The 19,525-nt window shown below is 34.5% G+C and overlaps 1 protein-coding gene across 1 annotated transcript in view; it reads left to right on the top strand.

The window, feature by feature from the left end:
* RPRD1A (regulation of nuclear pre-mRNA domain containing 1A) overlaps positions 1–19,525 on the top strand; it is a 72,766-nt gene that overhangs the window by 29,467 nt on the left and 23,774 nt on the right. The window contains exons 2-6 of the mRNA XM_059894086.1: positions 2,985–3,114; positions 6,072–6,178; positions 6,258–6,355; positions 9,274–9,400; positions 9,510–9,685. Of these exons, the coding sequence (XP_059750069.1) occupies positions 2,985–3,114; positions 6,072–6,178; positions 6,258–6,355; positions 9,274–9,400; positions 9,510–9,685 (638 nt within the window). The remainder of the gene's footprint in view (positions 1–2,984; positions 3,115–6,071; positions 6,179–6,257; positions 6,356–9,273; positions 9,401–9,509; positions 9,686–19,525) is intronic.

Here is a 19,525-nt window from a genome sequence, read left to right as displayed (position 1 = left end):
GATTAGTAGCTCACAAATTTTAAAAACAGTGTAAAATGTATACTTTTAAATGTTTGTGGTAAAATAAACATAACAAAAAATTGACCACTTTAATCATTTTTAAGTGTGAAGTTTAATGGTATTAAGTACATTTATACTGTTATGCAACTATCATTAGCATCCATCTCCAGAACTCTTTTCCTCTTATAAAACTGGAACTCTATACCCATTAAACAGTAACTCTCCATATCTCCCTCACCCTAGCCCCTGGCAATCACCATTCTACTTTTTCTTTGAATTTGACTATTCTAGGCACCTGATATAAATGGAATCATACAGTATATGTCTTTTTGTGGCAGGCTTGTTTCACTTAACTTGATGTCCTCTGGGTTCATTCATATTGTAGCATGTGTCAGAATGTCCTTTCTTTTTAAGGCTGAGTAGTATTCTATTTGTATGTATATACCACCTTTTGCTTATCCGTTCATCTTTTGACAGACACTTGGATTGCTTCCACTTTTTGGCTGTTGTGAATAATAGTGCTAACATTCTAAAATATTTTGGTTGAGTTGCTACTAAATCTTCTCTAAAGGTAATATCCTCTTTCATTTATGACAGTAGGCATAGTCCATTTGTAAAGAGGGAATGCTTTGGAGTTGGACTTTTAGGATTCAAATCATGGCTGATCCCTTCCTGTCTATTTCACTGTGGGCAGATAACCTTTTTGATGTCTATTTTTATTCAGCTGCCAAATGCAGATAATAATGGTACCTTACATTATATGGATTAAGTTAGGTTTTATATATATATATATCTATATATATATATAAAGTGCTTAGAACAGATTTGAGTATTTAAACTCATTTTGATGCTAAGAAGGCAAATACTTGGATTAAATAATACTTTTAATACTTGGATTAAATAAGACCTTTTCTTTTTGTGGGGTTTTGTGGGCAGAGGCAGGGGTAGGTACAAAAAAAAAAAAAAGATAGGGTTGAATACTGGGAAAGTTACCATTATTATCATTTTCATGGGAAAGGGTCCTGGTATCTTAACCAGTTACACTCTATGGCTTGACTAACCAGACAAGCGAGAAGAATCAGAAATTGGTCTCTGTTATTGCCATCTCTCCCTTATCTTTATTCTATGCCAGCAACTTTCAAAAGCACGAAAATTGGTGGGCTGCAGCTTTAGACAGGCAAACCAGGTTATGCAGTGGGCGGCACAGGTTTGTAAGGTCTGATCAGTTGTGACTCAGTATTTTACAGTTTCTTATGAGAAGGTTGGGATGCTAGTTTCCCCTAAAAGAAAAATGTGAACTCAAAAGTGGGTTAAATTTTAAATTGAGTACTCAAATCTTGAGGACCAAACGTACCTTGCCCAAATATTTGTATTAAATCCAATAAACTGGCCCACATGAATAGTGCACTGGATTATCAGTCCTGATCATAAGTCGCCTACACCATCGTAATGTGATGCCACAAAGTATGTTGTTTCTGAATATAATTGTACAACTTTGAATGATTCAATTTTAATTCTAGTAAAATTGTATTATGAAAATAGTCAATATAAAAGATTGTGTTCAACTAATAGGTTTTCCTTTTATATATGAATCTTAAGTCATATTCAATACTACTATGCCACTTAACATTGTAACCAGTAAAAAATGGATTCTGGTCAGCAATTCGTGAAATCTTATCTGCTCTTTTAGGAGGATGACTATACCCACAGAATATAGTGAGTAGGGGCATATTTTTGTCAAGATGAATCAGTTATTTAAGGCCATGTAATCCAAAGGGGGAAAAAAATCTAAACTTTGTCCATTTGGTTTCCCTAACATTTACTTTATTAGCTTGGCAAATATTTATCTCATAAGCAAAAAATATGTAATTGATTGAAGTGATGTCTCTTTCAACCTATTTTACATTTTGTATTCTTTTGTTTGACAGTAATATTGAGTTTTAAATCAACATGGTTATTAAAATAGTCATAAATTCAGTTAAGATTTAAGGTACCATTTTAATAACATGACCAATCACCATCTTAAGTGGCTGTATTTCATGTAGTGTTTAATAGTTTTAATAAAATTTAGTACAGGATAGTCAGATGTGAGGATTTCTGTGTATAAAACTATTAGTTTGGAAATAATTAAGACTAGCAATCAAGGATCGCTCAGCCAAGATCGATTCCAGTGAGAAGGATTCTGGGAGGTTGGCAGGACGTATGGACTGGCATCTCCTCTCTCTTTTGACCTTTCCCAAATTCTTCTGGTTTGTGGTAACTTGTTCCACGTTCCAAACCAGGACCTTCTGTTGTAAGATAACTCATGCAAGTGGTTACTCTCTTGCCTGGCCAGGGCAGGCGGTTTTGGTCAGTCTTTCCCTTAACAGTCTCTTCGTCTCACACCGGCTCTGCCAGACACAGGCGAGGAGGGGCCAGGGCCTCCCTCAAGCTGCGGCCTCTGCCTCCTCCCTGCCCGCCTGCCCACCTGACAGCTGGTCCATCCCTGGCCCTGTGGTGCTCATATGCACGACACGAGGTGGTAGTATTTTTATTTTTAAGGTTTGATTTTTTTTTTTTAATATAGAATTAGGCTTTTTATCTTGTGTCATTTAACAGTCTATTTCCTTACCACCAATTTCTTTTTAATTTTGGATTAAATAAATAATTTTGTTTTGGGAAAAAAAAAAAGACTAACTAATCAAGGATAAGTGGTTTGGGCGACTTAGAACTGTAAGGAAACAGATATTTCATTGACTAGCTCTGCCTCTTAAGTTCTCTTTTTTCCTCACATGAGTGATCTTCAGAAACCAGAGTAGTTATCTTTTAAAGAATAATGACTTGCTAAGTTTGGTAGTAGAATGAGAAGCTAGGGTTGAACATAATACACAGAGGTTAGTAAGTTTGTCGTAGTTCTCAAACTGCTTAATTCAGGTATTGAGAAAGTTTGTCTAAATTAAGTGAGGATATTTTAATTAGGTTAAATTTTTTTTTTTTTTTTTCAGCCAAACCAAACAGGAAGCTTACTTTTCTCTACCTAGCTAATGATGTCATTCAGAACAGCAAAAGGAAGGGGCCAGAGTTTACAAAAGATTTTGCACCAGTTATAGTGGAGGCTTTTAAGCATGTTTCAAGGTATGATAATTGTTTTGGGTACTAGGTAACCTGTTGTAAATGCCTAATGTGTCATTTTGCTAAAACTTGCCTTAAGACATTAAAATAAAAAAAACAAAGTATATATTTCTTTGAAGTTTTCCCTTGAAAAGACTTACCTGTAATGGCATTTGTAAATGTGTTAAATACTTGCTGTGAAGGAAAAATTTTTTGAGCTGTTACTAAGGTGGGCATTTGGAGTATTTGAATTTCACCTTTTCCTTAAGTAACCAAAAGCAACTGCCATTTTGGAATGAAATTCATTAAGAATGAATGAATGTGTTGAATTGAAAATTTGTGTGCTTATAAAACTATCAATCTTCCAACTAATATTTCTGGAAAAACTTAGTACCCCTTTCTCTCATATTGCTTCTAATGATTTTAAGGTTTTCTAGTGTGTGGGTGTATGTCATAACATTTTTAAATGCTTTGGAAATACAGAATATTTAAAATAATCATAAGCCTGTTGAAAATTTTGCTACAGAAAAATTCTGAAGGTAGAAATCTGTACTTTTAAAATGCTTATTTCCAAACATTATATGCAAATATTTGGTAGATTACTGGGTAAACATTATTGGGGTAGGCGATTAAATCAATCTAAATTATAGAAATCAGTGGTGAATGATGATCTGTGTTGAATGATTTAAGGATGAAAATATACTTACCACATGCCCTGCAGGTTTAGTCACAGTAGATGCATTTTTAAAAAAAATTATAGAGTGTGGAAAAAAAAATTACAGAGTGTGAAACACTGCAGTATATTGCTTTCTTAAATTAATATTATTCATCCTTCAATTTAGATACTCTTACCATCTTTTCAGGTGCTGGTGTTTCTTAGAGTTTAGTCCTGGGCCTTCTTCTGGTGTCATATTCTTTACTAGCCCTCTGGGTGATTTCATACATTACATGTATTTAGTTATTATCCATAATCTAAAAACTGGCAATCTTATGCTTCAGTCCAGATGTTTTTCCTTTTAGTCCTGTATATCCAATTGCCTATTGATTTCTAGTTGTATGCCTCCAAACATCTCAGACTCACTGTGTCTGTTATTGAACTCACTGTGTCCTTCCTCCCTGTCAAACTTGCTTCCTCTCTGGGTTCACTCTGTTGATGAATGTAACTCCATCTATCCAGATGCCCATGTGAGAAACTAGGTGTTATCTTGAACTCTCTGTGATATAGTGATTTATAATATATCAACTGTCTTTTCTCCTTCACGCCCCTTATCCCTTATAGTACATATAGTTCCCTCGGTTCTTTAGATTTCTTTCCATTCCAATTACCGTAATGTCATTTCTGTATAATTACAGTAGCCTCCAGTATTGTTTAATCCATTTAGGAAACTGTAGCCAGAGTTGCAGAGCTGATACAACGCTCTCTTGCCTTTGAGTGGTTCTCGTTTGTCCTAGAGATCAAGTCTCAGGTCCTGAGTAAGACTTCAGGTGTTCCTTCATGGCCCAGGCTACCTCTTCAGTCTCCTGTCTCACATTCCCCATGGCCATCCTGCAACCACCACACTCTCTCACACACACTCTATACACTATACAGTTTAAGCTAACTGAATCTCTTAGTTCTTTCTGCCTTAGGCTTTTTAATATATGTTGCTCCTCCCTAGAATTCAATAAAATATTTATTGACCACCTACTATGTGCTAGTCAGTGAGGATACAGTAGTGAAAGAGACAAAGTTCTGTTCTAGTGGAGCTTACATTTCAGTGGATGACAAAGTAATAGACAAGTGAATATATATTAAAATGTCAAAAGATAAGTACTGTGAAGAAACGTAAAGCAGGGAAGGAGCTAGAGAGTGTGATGGTGCTCAGTTATTTTATGAGATAAAGATTGACTGTTTTGGGGAGTTAGCATTTGAACAGAGACTAAAGGGAGGGATGAAACAAGCCATTTGACTCTAGGAGGAAAGGATCCTAGGTAGAGAAAAAACTTGGCAGAGCAGTGAGATAGCCATGTGCTGGGCATGTTTGAGGATCAGCAAGGAGATTTGTATTTAGGAAATGTGGACTGAGAGGTAGCCAGGAAGCAGAATATGTCCACTTTGTGGCCCAGGACAAGAATTTCGCTTTTATTCTCAGTATGATTGGTGGTTCTTAGAGAACTGAGAGCAGTATGATATGATTTACTTTAGTAGAGAATAGAATGAAGGAGTAGAGCCTGGGAGACCAATGAGAAGACTGTTACCAAAATCCAGGCAAGATCAACGAAGATCCTGCATGCCGCAACTAAGACCTGACGCAGCCAAAAATAAATTAAATAAACAAATAAATAATAAATCTTTAAAAAAAAAATCCAGGCAAGAGATAATAGTGGCTCAGTCTACAGTGGTAGTGATGAAGGTGGTGGGAAGTGGTTGGAAGTAGTCTGTTTCCCACTTCCCTGTATATCCAGTCTTTAGAACTCAGATTAAATACATCATTTCCTCAAATACCCTTCCTCACATACCCTTCCTGGTCTCTCTTGAAGTGGACCGTGTCTCTCTGTTAAGCCTGTCTTTAACACCCTGTTCTCTTTTGTGGCACTTATAAAAATACAGCTGCCATAAGCTCCATTTGTATCTCCAGTGTCAGAGATAGTACCTTGATCAATAAATATTTGTTAAATAAGTTTAAAAATCACCCATTAGAAATCTTCCTTAGCTTTATGTTCATCCCCCATTAGGTTAGGGGTACCTTCTTGATAACCCCTAGTCACCAGTACTAACACTTTCATCATTTTTTGTTTAATAATATGTCTCTAAGCTCTTTAAGGGAAGCAGGGAATATGTCTGTCTTGGTCACTTCACCCCTGAACTGCTGGTCACATAGTGGAACTTAGTAAACATTTGGGAGCTTTTTTCAGGGAATGAGTGTCATTGTATTTAATATCACCATTATCTTTGCAATAGCACTATGCATTTTACTGTTAATATTTTTATCTTTCTTTAGTGAAACTGATGAAAGTTGTAAGAAGCACCTTGGAAGAGTGTTATCTATTTGGGAAGAAAGGTCTGTTTATGAAAATGATGTATTAGAACAACTTAAGCAAGCTCTGTGTAAGTATATAATCTTTTATCATTATCTCTTCATTAAAATGTATTCTCTCATTAATACTTAAATGTTCTTTCAATTCAGATGGCGATAAGAAGCCTAGGAAGCGAACATATGAACAGATAAAGGTGGATGAGAATGAAAACTGTTCCTCTCTAGGATCTCCAAGTGAACCACCACAGGTAGTGGTTTTTCTCTGTTAAGGGAGTTAATTGCTAGTACTTCATGTAGCCATCAAGCTTTACTAATTTCAATGTTTTACTTCTGTAAATTGACTTTTATTATAATTCTGGGTACAAGAAAGAAGCTATGTGAATAAGTCTTATTTTCTGATTAATACATTGCTTATGTTTAATGTAGTGTGTTGTATATTGTATATTAGGCACTTACATTTTGCGTAGAAAGAGTATTTGATTGCTAAGTATGATTAGGTCTGATGAGATATCTACCATTTAAACAGTTTCCTTTTAAATAAATAAAACATTATATGATAAGACTATTCTGTTGTTTGATTTAAGTATGCTAAAAATTCCATGCCTAGAGATAAGCACCACTCTTTTAAGTATTTTTGCTTTTAAACATGTAAAAATGCATGTTAGAGTTAACGAGTATGTATTCATACAGTTCTATGTAACTATATAAAACCATGTAGTTCCATGGTAATAAAATAAGATGAATCAGAATCATTATCTTAATACTCCATGTCCTCCCAGGTTGATACAATATAGCATTTTCTAACCATCAGATGATTCCAAAAAGACATTTTTACCTTAATTATGTGGGCATTGAGTCTTAAAGCTTCCTGCTTCTATGTTTCAAACATATAGGAGGGACAGATAAAATTTTAAAGGAGAAAATGAAGACATAGCCATATTCTTAAAACAAGGTAAATATTGCCATGGGCTACAAATGGTACAGAAACATAACTCAAAATGTGAGCCAGAGTATGGTTCCTGCTGAGCTTTTGTCTGGAAGCAGACATGGTTTGCAGAAAGTAGTATCCTGTAGAGTAACAAGAACTTAAGGAGTTGGAGACCTGGACCAGAACTCACTGCATGAAACCTGAAGCTGGATGAAGCTCTTTCCGCCATGAAAAGAGCTTGAAATAAAGATACAACCAATTACTGCCTGGAATTGTGGATTTATATCAGTGTTAGTACTTGGGAGGCAGAAAGAATTTGACTGAGGGTCTCAGCTAGTACCTGAGTCAAGCCCCTACTGGGGCTTAATGACAGGAATGCTGAAGCCCATATGGTCACCATGGATAAGAGCTTGAATAGAAATGTAATAGGAACATAACGTTTGGAACAACCAAACACTAAGGCTTATATTTCTCTCTGTTTGGTAATAATTCAAGACAAGGAATCACTTTTTGCTAAGAGCCCCGTAATGACTCCATGAACAGTATTTTACCCCAGTTCTAAATATAGGGTCTTACCCTCTCCTATTCTACCTGATGAAAGAGTAACCTAAGTTGTACTTCCTAGGAGTTTCTGAGTAACCACCTGACTCTTCCCTAGTACTTGTGTAAAATGCTATCGCGTTTTGTTTTATAATGACCGTTTTCAGATTAGTTGTACTGCGTAATTCTCAGTGGTTCAGCTTTATAGTTACCATTTTATATATGTCATTCTTTATAAGAATGGCTAAAATTTCTCTTTATAGAATGTAGTTGAACACATTTCATTCTCCTCTATCAGGAAGTCCTAGGCTAGTGTTGTTCGAGACAACTTTGCTTTCTTATCTGGATCCTTGACTGAGCTTTGGGAACTTAGAATTAGCTCATGTAGGAGTGTGAAGGTGCAATGAGAGTAGGTTGTAATTAAAGCATGCGTACATCGTCAAAACCGTAAAGCCAGGTTTCTTCTTAGAACTCCAGAAAATTTTAGAACTTTCTAAGTGATTAAAAATTAAAAATATATAAGTTATTTGGGGCACCATGGGAAACAAGCTTCCCAGTAATTGTCATTGCTCTTAAGCTCACTTTCATTGTAGAGGGGAAATATAACAAAATTATTTTTTTAAATATTGGTATTTTAAACATGTAGTGGTGAATTAAAAGCACACTTGGGATAGTATATTTCTTATTAGGTTCCATTCATTCTTATCATGTTTGATCATTTGCTATGTGCTAGACCCCATTGATAGCATTTTTTATAAGGGAATAGCTTAAAGAAAAATCAGTTACTGGCTGTTAGTGTCATCTGAATATATACACAGAATTTGAATATCCTATATTTTTCATGTATGTGTGTAATTTCCTAGTGTTCTAGGATCTAGGCTTAGAGATGAAAAAAAGAAAGAAAAAAGAAAAAGGGAGGTGGGATGGGAATGGAGACTAGTAAAAAGAAAATTTACTCCATTTTCTTTGGAATAACTTTAGATATATTATGAATTGTGAAATCATCAGCAGAGACTTGCCCTTCCCTCCTAATTATAGCTGGTATGAAAACAGTGCAACTAAAATATTCTGATGATAAAATACTGGTTAAGCATTATATAAATATTAGTCACCAGATATATGGAACTTTGTAATATTTTAATGATCTTAGTAACAAACCATAGAATAGTTAAGGTGCCATATTTGAACATACATATTCCAAAACTACATTTCTCTTATGCTTTAACTACTTTATTGAGAAATGGAATTTGGGGGGCTCTTCTTTGTTGTGGTAGATGATGATTTGTATCCCCCATCCCCCAATATCCAATTTAATACAAAAAATTCTTATGTATAATGATAATACAATGACTATATCATACATAAAACTTGTATTCTCCAGGTTGAAATTATAGCCTGCCTTTTACCACTGTATGTATTTGGCTTATAAATGAATCATATCATTTTAATAGTCAGATAATTATTTTTACACTATCTGTCTCCACCACTAGAAATATCTATATGTTTCCAAATTATATATTTCCAATACCTAGTATAGTGTAGCTTTTTTCTTAATATATGAAAGAAATGGACTGTCTCTGAAAGCAGTTTAAACTAATAAATAGCCCATAAGGATTAAGGAATATGAAATAAATTTCAAGTCTTTTATATTTGTTTAAGCTTCACTAATTTTGCTTCTAAAGTTGTATAACTTTTTAGACTCTAGATCTCGTTAGAGCATTACAAGATCTAGAAAATGCAGCTTCTGGTGATGCAGCGGTTCATCAAAGGATAGCTTCTTTGCCTGTTGAAGTTCAAGAAGTATCCCTACTAGATAAAATAACAGGTAAGAAAAGAAAATGTGATCTGGAACTTCTTTGGGAGTTGGAGTAAGGAAACCACATATGGCATTGTTTTTGTTGTGTAATAATTTTGTTATTCTGTGCTTTTCTTAGACAAAGAATCTGGAGAAAGACTTTCTAAAATGGTAGAGGATGCTTGTATGTTGCTGGCAGATTACAATGGCAGATTGGCGGCTGAAATAGATGATAGGAAGCAACTCACTCGAATGTTAGCAGATTTTCTTCGTTGTCAAAAGGAAGCCCTTGCAGAGAAAGAACATAAATTGGAAGTGCGTAACCTTTTCCTTATTTAGTGCTTATTTATTTAATTTATTTTTTGGTAGGAATTTAAAAATAGCTTAATATTCCTGAACATTTTGCATTTTTTGGACATAGACCTTTTTAGACAATGGCCCAGGTAAGCTACTCCTTGCATTAATTGGTTTCTTTTTATTTGAACCAAATCAATCTGCCTAAGTAAATTTAGAAATTTGGAATTAGCAGAATTGGTTGCATTTTAAAATTATTCACGTGAAATTCCAGTAATAGTATTTCGTCTTCTGAGCTTAAACCTTTATCTTCAAGAACAAAAATAATGGGAAAATAGCAGTTGGTATAAAGTCTGGTGTCAACTACAGTAAATTATGGTTGGACTTATTTAATTTCTGTCTGAGTACATGCAGTCTTTTGGGTATACAGTTATGAAATAAAGACTTTTTGTTATGGGTATCCCCAGTCTCCCTGTTCCTGAACATCATTTTTGTTTGGGAAGGCAGTCTTCAAGTTACTCCTTTATTCCCATCCCTGATTCTGATGCTTAACATATTCCTACCCCACTCTTGGCTCAGACACACCCTTAGGTAGAAAGTTATTATTGCTTCTTTAAATTGAATGATGATTGATACTGTTGATGAGAAGTCTGGAGGTGCAGGGGTTAAAAAAAGAAACACTCTCAAATTTCCTTTGAGCAGAGTAGCCATTGTCAGGGGTGGATGAACCAGATTTGGTTTTATTTAAAAGAATCTTGCATTTGATTAGTTCTTGTTTAAATTGTTTGCTGCTGTAGCAATTTCTTTTTCTAATAATATGTAGGAGAATTTCTCATATGTCTGGATCCCTTTTTTAAGACAGTTCTCTTTAAATTTGTAGGTATGTTATGATGCTGCCTCTGTTAAGTTGCTTTTATTTATTAGCGTTTAGTTCTTGTTTCAGCAGTCTCTAATTGTGCCAAAGATGATTGCCATCTCTACCTGTGATAGCAGTTAATTAGTATCAGCAGCAGAGCTCTCCCACCCCAAATTGTAGCATTGTTTAGCATTGCACCTTTTCAGTCTGCCCCTCCTCTGCTCACATATACACACTCATAGTTGTTGACACTGTACTCTACTTTTAGAGAGGCTGCCCAATTTTACATAGAAAAGAAAAGATAGAATTTTTCAAAAAAATACATTTCATAGTTAACTTGCCAGTTTTTGATCTTGTGATGGAACTTCAATCCTAAATATACTGTTACTTGTTTTATTGTTAGCAGAATTAAGGGTAAGTAATGTCATACAATTTTTGTCTTTAGTCTTTGGTATGGTTTCTTTAACTTCTATTGAGCTTCTGTTGCAGGTATTGGACATGGGCGTATCTTCTAACGATGTCATCATCATTAGCATATTCTTCCTGCTAAAAATAAATATCAAAATCCAAAGCCTGAATTGTCTCATGTTTTTGAAAATTGAAGACTGAAGCTTTGTTATTCTCCTTCATACTGCTTTCTCACTTAAACTGGTTATATATCACTCATTACAAAAATAGCATTTATATTTGAAACGTGTAGAAAAAAGATCAGATACCATCCCACCTTAACCCCCTCTTTTCCCAGTGCCTTCCAGCCAGATTTCATGTTTGATAATTATAGGTGGTGAGGCTGATGATAATAATGGCAGTAAAATTTACCATGTGTCAGGTACCAGCTGGATTTCATGATTGATAATTATAGGTGGTGAGGCTGATGATAATAATGGCACTAAAATTTACCATGTGTCAGGTACTATTCTAAGCACTTCACATATATCAACTCATTAAACCTATGTAGCAGGTAATGTTATTATCCAAATTTTACAGATAAAGGAAACTGAGGTACTGGGAGATGAAATAACTTGCTAAAGGTCACAAAGAGGCAGTGAGTTGTTTAGAACCTAGGGAGTCTGCCTGCAAAATGACAATTTCGCTTTCAGTTTTTGCTTAAATGTAAGATTACAGCAACAGCTAAAGCCCTCTCTCTCCAGCTCTGTTTCCTCCCTCCTCGGAGGTAATCACTTTCTCAAAGTGTTCTAGGAACTTTTTTGTTGTTTTTTAGCATGACTGGATTTTCATATTATAAATAAACCACCTAAATTATGTCAAACTTTTCTTACAAGTAAAAAATATTTAGATTTCTAATAAACTAGGAAGTTATTCCATAGAACTCTTTGTAAATTATCATTTATAACTAGGTGATTCTTGTGTCAGAAGATGTGAAAATGATTTGAGTTATTTAGACGCTTATTTGTACCAAGTAGGTGGCATCCCTTTGAAGTTGAGACTGAGAGGTCAGGATTTATACTTACCATATCAGCTGTGATAGCATCACATAGTTTTCACTTATCAGGCATCTTTGAACATCAACTGTGATTGACCAGGTATTGACATGTCATTAATTGCTCTTTAAAAAAAAAAAAGGACATAAATTTAAAGTATCAGTTCAGGAATTGGCTATTTCATATTTCTTAAGCAGGCCACCGTTAAAGCATTTGTAATGAATGAAAACATGAAGTGTTTTTAAAATTTTTGAAAATTATGAATCATTTTTTAAACTTGTAACTGCCTTCAGCTGGTTATTAAAGCAGATAACTTAAAATAGACTAATAAACCTAATTAATAAACCTAATTTATGTTTAAAAATCTATTTCATAGATTGCTATGGGAATCATTCGCCATGATAACATTTTGTCGCTCAATTTTTAATACTTCTTTTCATGATACAATTGGTATAAGAAAACATGCTTTTATAAAATCCCTGTTTAGACCGCCATAGAAAATTGGAAATCAAAGTTTGATGGCTCTTAAAAGGAGAAATCAAATCATAGTTCCAAGTTCTAGAAGTCAGGATGGGAAAGCTGTCAGAAAGGATAGTGTTTATCTTTTGTAGTCTTACATCAGTATATTCAGATTTACCTCATTAAAAAAAAAATGAGGGCATAATCTTTGTATGAATGTTGTTTGTTTAAGTCAGTCCCTTCTCATGGTGTCAGATTGCATCCATTGAGTTGCTTTAAGTTTTGTGCATTATAGGTAGTACCAGAGAGAACATCCTGGTGATGCAGGTTTGTACAGCTGTGCTAGTATATCTGTTGGATTGATTCTCAGAAGTAGAATAGAATAGGTGGGTCAAAAAGAATGTCTGTTTAAATGTTGATAATGTACTCAAGCCCTCCAAAAGGTTTTGCCTTTTTACACTCCTTGAAGTATAAGTGCATCTTTTCCTGCACAACCTCACCCAACACTGAATTTGAATGTCAGTGATCTTTAAAATTTTTGCATATCTGATAGGTTAAAAAAATTTTTTTTATTCACTCAGATTGCTCATTTAAAAATATTTATTAGCCTTTTTATTTCTGCTGCGAATTTCCTATATCCTTTGGCTACTTTTCTGTTTGGTTCTAAGTTTATGGTTCTAAGACAAATTAATATTTGTCTTTGCCTTTATAGATTCTAGGTTTTTTGGATATACTTAAGATCACCTTCTCAATTCATAACCACAAAAATACAAGTTTTCTGTAGTTTTTTTTTCCTAATAATTTTATCCATTAGGATTTTTTTGTTCATGGTATATATGATGTAGGGATATAACTAATTGTCTGAAAGTGATAGTAAATGTCCCATCATTTATTGATTAACGATTAGTCAATTAATGACAGTCTATATTTTACTATATTGTAAAATGCCATTTCTGTCATATTTATTTGTATATATACATGTGTATACATGAATGTGGTCAGTTTTCTATTCTACTGGCTCATTTGTTTTACCCACATTTAGCTACTTGGTAGATTTTTGTTTTTATTACTTTTCGGTATTTTTCATGTCTGTAATTTTAGCTAATCATGATTATTGTGCATATGAATTATATTTTCTTCCCACTTATTATCTTATATATATTTGCCTTCATAATTAATATTTTAAATGACGTTTTGCTAAGTAGACATTTCTTAATTGGTCTTTTCAAGAGTGCTTGCTTTTATAAAATTTTGTTTTCCAAAAATTTCAATTTCCATTTTTTTAAAATGCTTAAAGATAAATTTTGCTTTGCCTGAGACATTTAGTGATTAGAAATGCTTAATGTCATCTCCTAATATAGGATATAAGAATGTTTTAAATATATAGCACTGAAAATGCAGATTTAAAAGTGTGTTGCTGAAGGTGTTGTTTTCATGTAGCTTTTTTGATGGTTATTGATTTATCAAATTACAAATATCATTCAAGGGGATAGTAGGAAGAATATGGAGAACAGCTTATGGAATGTTTCATCTGTGGTTCAGTTATTTCTTTATATTTTACTTTGTTTTTCCATTGAAATCATATTGACTTCATTTAAATTTAAAATTAATATGATAAGATGGAGCTATATGGATTTTTTAAAGAAGCAAATGATAACTAGTTTCTTAATGATTTCTTAGATAATTTTTTGAGATCGAAATATCATTAAGTCTAAAAACTTTATGGTTAATTTATCCATTATTCAAGAATCATGTAATCTTTTAATTATTTTTATTTATTATGCAAATAAGCTATTTTCATCATAGGAAAAAAGCTACATAAGCAAAAGGCTTAGCGCCATGTGTTGGGTCCATGTATTATTTTGCATATTGTCCTTTTCATGTAATATTTTATGTTCATCTTATGTCAGTGTTTTCCTTTTTAATGTATGGCTATATCATAGCTATCTGTTCTTTATGACTAATTACTTTCATTGGTTTGATACTATAAACAGTATTGCAGTGAACGTCTTTTGTTTTTTTGGCCGTGCCACGCGGCTTGTGGGATCTTAGTTCCCCAACTGGGGATTGAACCCGGGCCCTCAGCAGTGAAAGCACCGAGTCCTAACCACTGGACTGCCAGGGAATTCCCAGTGAACGTCTCTCTTTTATTAACCCTTTACTCACTTTTTTGTTAAAAAAAAATTTTTATTTATTTATTTATTTATTTATTTATTTATTTATTTATTTATTTATGGCTGTGTTAGGTCTTCATTGCTGAGCGCGGGCTTTCTCTAGTTGTGGCGAGTGGAGGCTTCTCATTGTCATGGCTTCTCGTTGCAGAGCACGGGCTCTAGGCATGCAGGCTTCAGTAGTTGCGGCACATGGGCTCAGTAGTTGTGGCTTGCGGGCTCTAGAGCTCAGGCTCAGTAGTTGTGGCGCACGGGCTTAGTTGCTCCGTGGCATGTGGGATCTTCCCGGGCCAGGGATCGACCCCGTGTCCCTTGCATTGGCAGGCAGATTCTTAACCACTGCGCCACCAGGGAAGCCCCCTTTACTCACTTATATCATCTCTTGTGATAAATTCCTAAAGATGAAATTGCTGATTCATGTTAAAGATTTTCAATAGTATTATACTAGATCATTGTCTTCGATGATTCCCAGATAATCGTTCTCTGTATAGGTCTTTTCTTCTGAGCCATTCCTTTTCTCTAGAGAAAATGTTTTAAATTTGCTGCGTAGCTAAGATACGGCATCTGTATTCAGAACAGTGCCTCACCTCTTATCTGTGTGATTTGTATCTCCAAATGCAGATCTTTGGCTTAGTTTCTTATCCCTCATTTTTTGGCTCTATGGGATGAGTTTTAACAGATTGATGTAAAGATATCTATTTGCTCTTCATTGTCAACCTTAAGACTCACCGTTACATTTCAAGGAGGTTGATGCCCCAAAGTCCTGAGACTATCCAAAATTACTCAGGATGAATTACATTATTTTTGGTCATTATCCCTGTTTCATTTTTTTCCATCTTCCAAAAATTTCAGGACATTTGTGTACTGTGGTTCCCTCTTCTCTGTCTTTGTGGGTTTCCGCCCTTATAAATTGTTTTATTATTTTAGTGACTTTTTGGGAGGGTGTGGAGATAAACATGAGTTCAGTTTGTTATATAAATGGAAGACCTTTTGTGTCTAATTAAATAGAACTAATAATATGTTTCATAACTCCTGCCAAATTACTCTTGTCTGTTGCCTGGATTGTTAACAACTGATATTCCTATTCCCTCTCTTAACTGTCTACATCACTGCAGCCAGATTGATCTTTTAAGAAAATAGGTCTCATCATTCCCCTATGTAAAACTCTCCAATGCTTCCCATTACACTTTTGGATATTATTTTAAACTCCATATATGGTCTATGAGATCACTAGTCTTGAGTCTCCATTTAACCTCATCTTGTAACCATCTCAAAGGCATCCATTTTGCTCTTTAAGCAGATGAAGCAAGTTCTCACCCCAGAGCTTTTGCTTTACTGATTGCTAACAAGGTGGCTGGAGTGCTCTCTCCTAATCTTTACTTAGCTGGTTCCTTTTTTCATTCAGGTTTAAGTTCCTCTGTCACCTCTTTAGAGCCCTTCTCTATCCATTTCATTTGATTCCACCTACTCTTCTGTATTACATTGCTGATTCATGCCAATACATTGCTCCCTACCACTGTATTACATTGTCATTTTTGTTTTTTTGTTTTTTAAATTTTTTCTTCATGGAACTTAACCACTGTTTGAAGTTTAAAACTTTGTATACTTAGTTATCATCTGTACCTGCCTGGAATGTGAGCACCATGAGAAGAAGAACTTTGTTTTGTTTTTCATGTTTATTGCTCTATCCTAAGTGCTTGGAGCAGTACTTTTCTCCTAGTAGGCAGTCTGGTGTTTTTGTTGAGTGAGTAAATGATAGTTGGCCATCGAATGATGAATGAATGAATGAATGCTAGTACAAATGTAGTTTGCAAGGAGTATGTAATGTTTATATTTTAAATTGATTTCTTTTGTAATTAAGTTACAAAAGAATGATGCTTTGATAAAATGATTAAAGATACTTGAGGTTTTTGAAGAAAGTCGTATCCAGCACAAAATAGGTTAACTAATTTTAAGTCATATTAGTATAGCCCAGTACTTAAAAAAAAAAGTGGTTGTGTGTTCAAGGACTGTGAATTCTAGAACTGCAGCTGAGCATTTTGAACAAAAGAATGAATGACCATTTTGAAATTTTAAAATTATTTTACCAGTTTACCCTTTTTTTTCCTTTAGTAGAATAACACATTAACAACATGTTAGAAAACATGAATGACAAATGAACAGTAGTACTCATGAGTCCATAAGTGCAGAATTTGTAAGCGTCACAGTGCTACCTGGTGGAAGAACTGGAGCTACAAATGAAATCAGTCCTTAAGCCTGTGTTTGTTAATTAGGCTCTAATTGCGCTCTGCTTGTTAACTCCTTTGTGGAATAGAACTCATAATAGTAATATCCTTCAAGAGAGGCATTGTGATTAAGGAATTTATGCATATAAAGCAGTTAGCACCCTGTGTGAGGCAAAGTAAGTGCTCAATAACTGACAGCTACTACAATTATTTGTTGCTGCTGTAGCAGCTAAGAATTACTAGGAGTGCGATGAGATTGATGAGTAGGTTGGAACCAAGTTGTGAAGGGCAGTGAATGGCTGGCCGAGCAGATGGCTATAATAGTCCAAAGGACAGAGAGGACTGGTAGTAGTGTTTGGAGACCTGGTTATGGTTGCTAAGTGGATTAGAATGGCAAGAGATTTACAATAGGGAGACCAAGATATGACTTAATTGGAAAATTTTATATTGTGGGTAATGAAGGCCTGAACCATAGTTGATGATAGCAGTGAGAAAATAAAGGAATGGGCAGGTATGGGGAACAATTGAATCACCATAATTTGTTAATTGGGTCTGAGAAGTAGGAGGAATCAGATAAATGAGATATTGAAAACGATGGGGCAAATAATTCTGGCACTGACTAAGAGGATATTAAACTAAGAAACTAGTTTGTGGCGGGGGGGGAAAGGATGATTTTGGTTTTAAGTAGGTCAATAAATTTTAGTTCTTTAAAAAAAAATTGTAGAAGTAGTATGTGCTCCTCATAGTTTAGAAACCATTGGTAAGCACAGAGACCACCTAAAGTCTCATTACCCCTTAAATAACCCTTGACAAGATTTGGAAGATGGAATCAGTTATTACGTTAGCATCTAGTGACATTTTTACACATTGTCCTTTTTACACATTTACTGTAAACGTTTTCCCATGATTACAGATATTCTCATTTTAATAGCTAGATCATATTCTGCTTTAAAGAAGTATTTCTTTAGCCAGCTGCCTGTTTAGCATTTGTTTTTTCCAGTTTCTTGCCATTGAAAAACATTGTTTTACATCACCTTTTAGCTAAAAATCTTTGCTTATCTGTGATAATTTTCTCAAATTCCTAGGAGTAGGGGAAAACAAGAAAAAGTAATAAACGATGTGATTTTCATGCTCAAGTCAGCTACAGTTTAAGAAAATGAACATCCTCTGTGATGGCAAGGGAAGGTGGCAGTGGGGACTCTTACATTGTTGATATAAATTCGTATATCACCCATTCTATGTGAAGGACAGTTGGCAATAAGTACCAGAGCCCTTATTTTACATAATGATTTTTTTCTGCTTTTGGCCTTCTACCAGATCATTTTAAATTGCATAGTACTCTAGAAGTAGTTAGTGGGACAAATTCTGGGAGCACTTAAAGTGATGGTATAGTGTTTTTTTCTTTTACATTAAAAAAAAAAATTGTAGTTAAGATAGACATACAATTGATCATATTAACCATTTTTAAAAGTGTTTGTGTTAAGTATATTCATGTTCTTGTGTAACCAGTCTCCAGAACTCTTTTCATGTTGCAAAACTGAAACTATACCCATTAATCAACTCCCCATTCCCTACTGCCCCTGACTACCTGTCTCTATGAATTTGTCTATGCCAGGTATCTAATATACGTGGAATCATACAGTGTTTGTCCTTTTGTGACTGGCTTATTTCACTTAGCATTATGTTCTCTAGGTTCATCCATGTCATACCATGTGCCAGAATTTCTTTTTTAAGGCTGAATAGTATTTCATAATATATATAATACCACATTTTGTTTTCCCAATTATCCATCAGTGGACACTTGAGTAGCTTTCACCTTTTGGCTATTGTGAATAATGCTGCTATGAACATGGGTTCATAGCAGATATCTCTTTGATTTCTTGCTTCACATCTTTTGGGTATATACCCAGGAGTGGGATTGTTGGATCATATGGTAATTCTGTTTTCCATTTTTCTGGGAAAATGTTATTACCATACTATATCATCTATAATGACAACTATTTTAGATTCCCACCAACAGTGCACAGGGTTCCAATTTCTCCACATCCTTGCCAACACTTGTTTCTGTTGGTCAGTAGCCATCCTAATGGATGTGAAGCGGTATCTCATTGTGGTTTTGCTTTGCATTTTCCTAATAGTGATATTGAGCATCTTTTCATACACTTGTTGGCCATTTGTTTACCACCTTTGGAGAAATCCTTTGTCCATTTTTTAAAATGAGTGTTTTGTTTTTTCATTGAAAAGTGATGGTTATAGTCTTAGATTGATATTTGTTACTCAAAATAGTTTGAAGATCATCTAACCTACCCAGTGCTGGAAATTATTCTAGCACACTTCCTGAAAGATAGGTTAATCTTTCTTCCCAAAAGATAGATTAATCTATCTGCTTGAATGTTTCTGATGTAAAGGGAGCATACGGTTTTGAGAGTAGTTTTCTCCATTTTCTGGACAGTTGCTAGAAGTTTATTATATACTTTTATTTATGAAATTTCACAAAAGTATTTGTTCACCTATATATGTGTGTGTGTGTGTGTGTGTGTGTGTACATTCACATTTATTTGTTGGGGAAAACGTGGAATATACCAGAAGTCTAGAATGGTAGATAAAAACCACAGCCTACTACTGATATTGAAATTGCATAATTTGAAATAGTAGCCCTCTTTTAGTTTCTCCCTCTCTTCTCTTTCTTCCTTACCGACCAGTTTTAT

The sequence above is a fragment of the Balaenoptera ricei genome, chromosome 14, assembly GCF_028023285.1.
Source record: "Balaenoptera ricei isolate mBalRic1 chromosome 14, mBalRic1.hap2, whole genome shotgun sequence".
In the NCBI taxonomy this organism is placed as follows: Eukaryota; Metazoa; Chordata; class Mammalia; order Artiodactyla; family Balaenopteridae; genus Balaenoptera; species Balaenoptera ricei.
The sequence above is the reverse complement of the archived record's forward strand: the minus strand, read 5'-3'. Positions and strand labels throughout refer to the sequence as shown.